The sequence below is a fragment of the Nelumbo lutea genome, chromosome 2 (assembly GCF_056320005.1).
Source record: "Nelumbo lutea isolate HS-2025 chromosome 2, American lotus-T2T, whole genome shotgun sequence".
Taxonomy (NCBI): Eukaryota; Viridiplantae; Streptophyta; class Magnoliopsida; order Proteales; family Nelumbonaceae; genus Nelumbo; species Nelumbo lutea.
Window position 1 is genome coordinate 48,553,895 of NC_142685.1, and position 2,890 is coordinate 48,556,784.

Here is a 2,890-nt window from a genome sequence, read left to right on the forward strand (position 1 = left end):
TTTTTTTTATTTTTATTTTTTTTTTAAGAAGGGATGGAGCAGGAGGACATCAGGGAGAGATTTTGGTAGAAAATACAACAGGAAATAAGAAGGCGAGATCTGTGTATCAGATAGCAAATACTCGTAGAACTCCTCTACCTCAACTTTAATCGCGTAGAGTGCAGAACGTATTTTGGTATGGTTATAAGAAGTCAGATTATTACCCTGGCTGCCCTCCTCTAGGTTTTCACTTTTCACCTTGAGATTGAGAATCGAAAATTCAACACAAAAACGAAACCCAGTAACAAAACCTTGACTCACTGAGTCACTAGCTAGCATCAACTCACTCTCCTCTCCAACCCGAGGAATCATGCATGGGTGTCAATCATCATTTAGGAATTTTGCTCAAGTTGGGTTGACTTTAAGGTAACATTTCTCATATGAAGACATTAAAGGGTAGTTTCGGGAATTAAGGCAAGAGACCATGTGCCTGAGCCTTAAGGGTCAAGTCAAGTGAGGCTGAAGGTGAGGAAGGCATTACAGAGACCACGGGAGAAGAGAGAGAGCTTCATCGCCTATAAATTCCTCACTTGTATTCAAATTAAGATTCATAAAATAGATACGTCCCCGGCATCCCCAACTTCCCTCCCCTTAGATCTCTTTTTTCTCTATCATTTCATATCTGCTTCTAAGTTCTATCTAAACAACCATGCCTGCTCAAATGATGTCAGAGAAACCCCTCCAAGGAATCCATGTCTTAGGTCGGGAAAACAGCCCCCTATCCCCACCAAGAAGGTAAGCCCTCTCTCTCTCTCTCTCTCTCTCTCTCTCTCTCTCTCTACTTCTTGGCCAGGCCATTAATTGTATTCCTTCTACCTATGATCGATATCAATACCATGAACCTTGTCGTCTCTCTTCTCCTATAACTTCTTTGCTTTGGCGATGCAACTTTGTTGTTCTCCTGCTGCTTCTCCAACTGCATTTTCCGGTTAGCTGACTCTGAGAATTAATGTTTTACCTAACCAAAGGATTCAACAGAGACTTGTATTTCTTATAGGCACGCGGCTGTTGAAAAAGCTCAAATCCCTGTATATGCTTCTGATTTTATATTAGTGTTTTTTTAATAGATTGAAAGACCAGGAAAGAACATATATAACCTTTGACTGTCTTTACTAAAGGACTGAATAAGGATGAAGTTAAATGTAAGATTTCAAAGTCACCATCATGCATGAACTTTTTTTTTTTTTTAACTCTCTGTGGCTAATTGTGGGTATACAGGTTGGAAGGTAAAGTTGCAATTGTCACCGGCGGCGCCAGAGGGATCGGAGAAGCAACCGTAAGGCTCTTTGCAAGACATGGAGCCAAGGTTGTCATTGCCGACGTCGAGGATGAGATAGGGATTGCGCTTTCCAACTCCTTAGCCCCTTGTGTGACCTATATACATTGCGATGTTAGCCTAGAAGAAGATGTCGAGAACCTGATCAATTCTACGGTTTCACGGCATGGCCGGCTTGATATTCTCTTCAACAATGCTGGGGTCCTCGGAAACCAGTCGAAGCACAAAAGCATCATTGATTTCGATGCAGAAGAATTCGACCGAGTGATGCGAGTGAATGTGAGGGGGGTTGCACTAGGCATGAAGTACGCTGCACGCGTGATGGTTCCCAGAGGCTCCGGTTGTATCATCTCTACAGCTAGCGTAGCTGGTGTCATGGGAGGGCTCGGTCCTCACGCATATACGGCATCAAAGCATGCCATTGTCGGTCTCACGAAGAACACAGCATGTGAACTCGGAAGGTATGGGATCAGGGTGAACTGCATTTCTCCATTTGGTGTAGCTACCTCCATGCTTCTTAATGCATGGAGGAGGTGTGACGACGAGGAGGACTGCATGGAGATTGGGGGCTCTTGTGAAGAAGTAGAGAAGATGGAAGAGTTTGTTGGAAGCCTTGCCAACCTTAAGGGTCCAACCCTAAGGGCTAAAGATATAGCTGAGGCTGCTCTTTACCTTGCTAGTGATGAATCCAAGTATGTAAGTGGTCATAACCTTGTTGTGGATGGAGGGGTTACAACCTCTAGGAATTGTGTAGGCTTCTAAGAGTAATGTTTCATCATCCATTATGCATTCTTTTCTTCTTCTTCTTCTTCTTCTTCATGATTATGAAATTGGGTTGGTCTGTTGAGTTTGGATTGGAATCGATTTATTCAGACATGCCAATTCTTATATAAAGATATCAAACTATACAACACTGGCCATGAAATTAAAACATAAGGAAATTAAAGAATGAAAGATAAATTACTGTAATATGAATGAATATCTGTTCACAGGCTGGAGATTCTAATTAAATTTACCTTTTTATCTTTAACGACTACTGTTTTTCTGCCCAGGCCAGTACTGTAACTGTTCTAGTCCTTCCCTGCCCTGCCATACATATGCCTTATTTAAAGTAAGTGCAGTAATAAGCTAGTTGCAACTTGCAAGTGGTCTGTTGGTGTTATGATTATTGCCCTTAAAACGGGCTCCAGTTGATTAGGCTCAGTTTGAAAAGAGTACAAAAGTGCAAATACATATAAAATAATTTGCACTCTACATATTTTGTATTTTTATTCCTTCCAATTTCCAAACTGAGCAGCCTTAAGCACGAAAAAACTATAGATGTTTCTTTTTTTTGGTAAACAAAAGTGGAGCAATTTCAGGAGCGAAAGAAACAACAGGATAATGCGAATGCGAGGTCTTACATGGGTGCCACGGTTTCATCCCTTTAAATTATGTATGTTTGATGATCTGATTGGAGGGGGACGAATGCATAACGTTGACAATGGAATCATGTAAAGGGCAGTTACAGTCCAGACGCCGTAGTCATAGAAACTTAAATAATGGTCCAAGCTTAAATTTAACCAATTACGGGAC

At 41.4% G+C, this 2,890-nt stretch overlaps 1 protein-coding gene across 1 annotated transcript; it reads left to right on the plus strand.

Moving 5' to 3' along the window:
* Window positions 1–561: 561 nt before the first annotated feature.
* Window positions 562–2,077, plus strand: LOC148870496 (short-chain dehydrogenase reductase 2a-like). The gene is made up of 2 exons (XM_088973843.1): window positions 562–774; window positions 1,258–2,077. Exons 1-2 carry the CDS (start codon window positions 689–691, stop codon window positions 2,075–2,077), a joined length of 906 nt encoding a protein of 301 aa, XP_088829969.1. The 5' UTR covers window positions 562–688.
* Window positions 2,078–2,890: the final 813 nt, after the last annotated feature.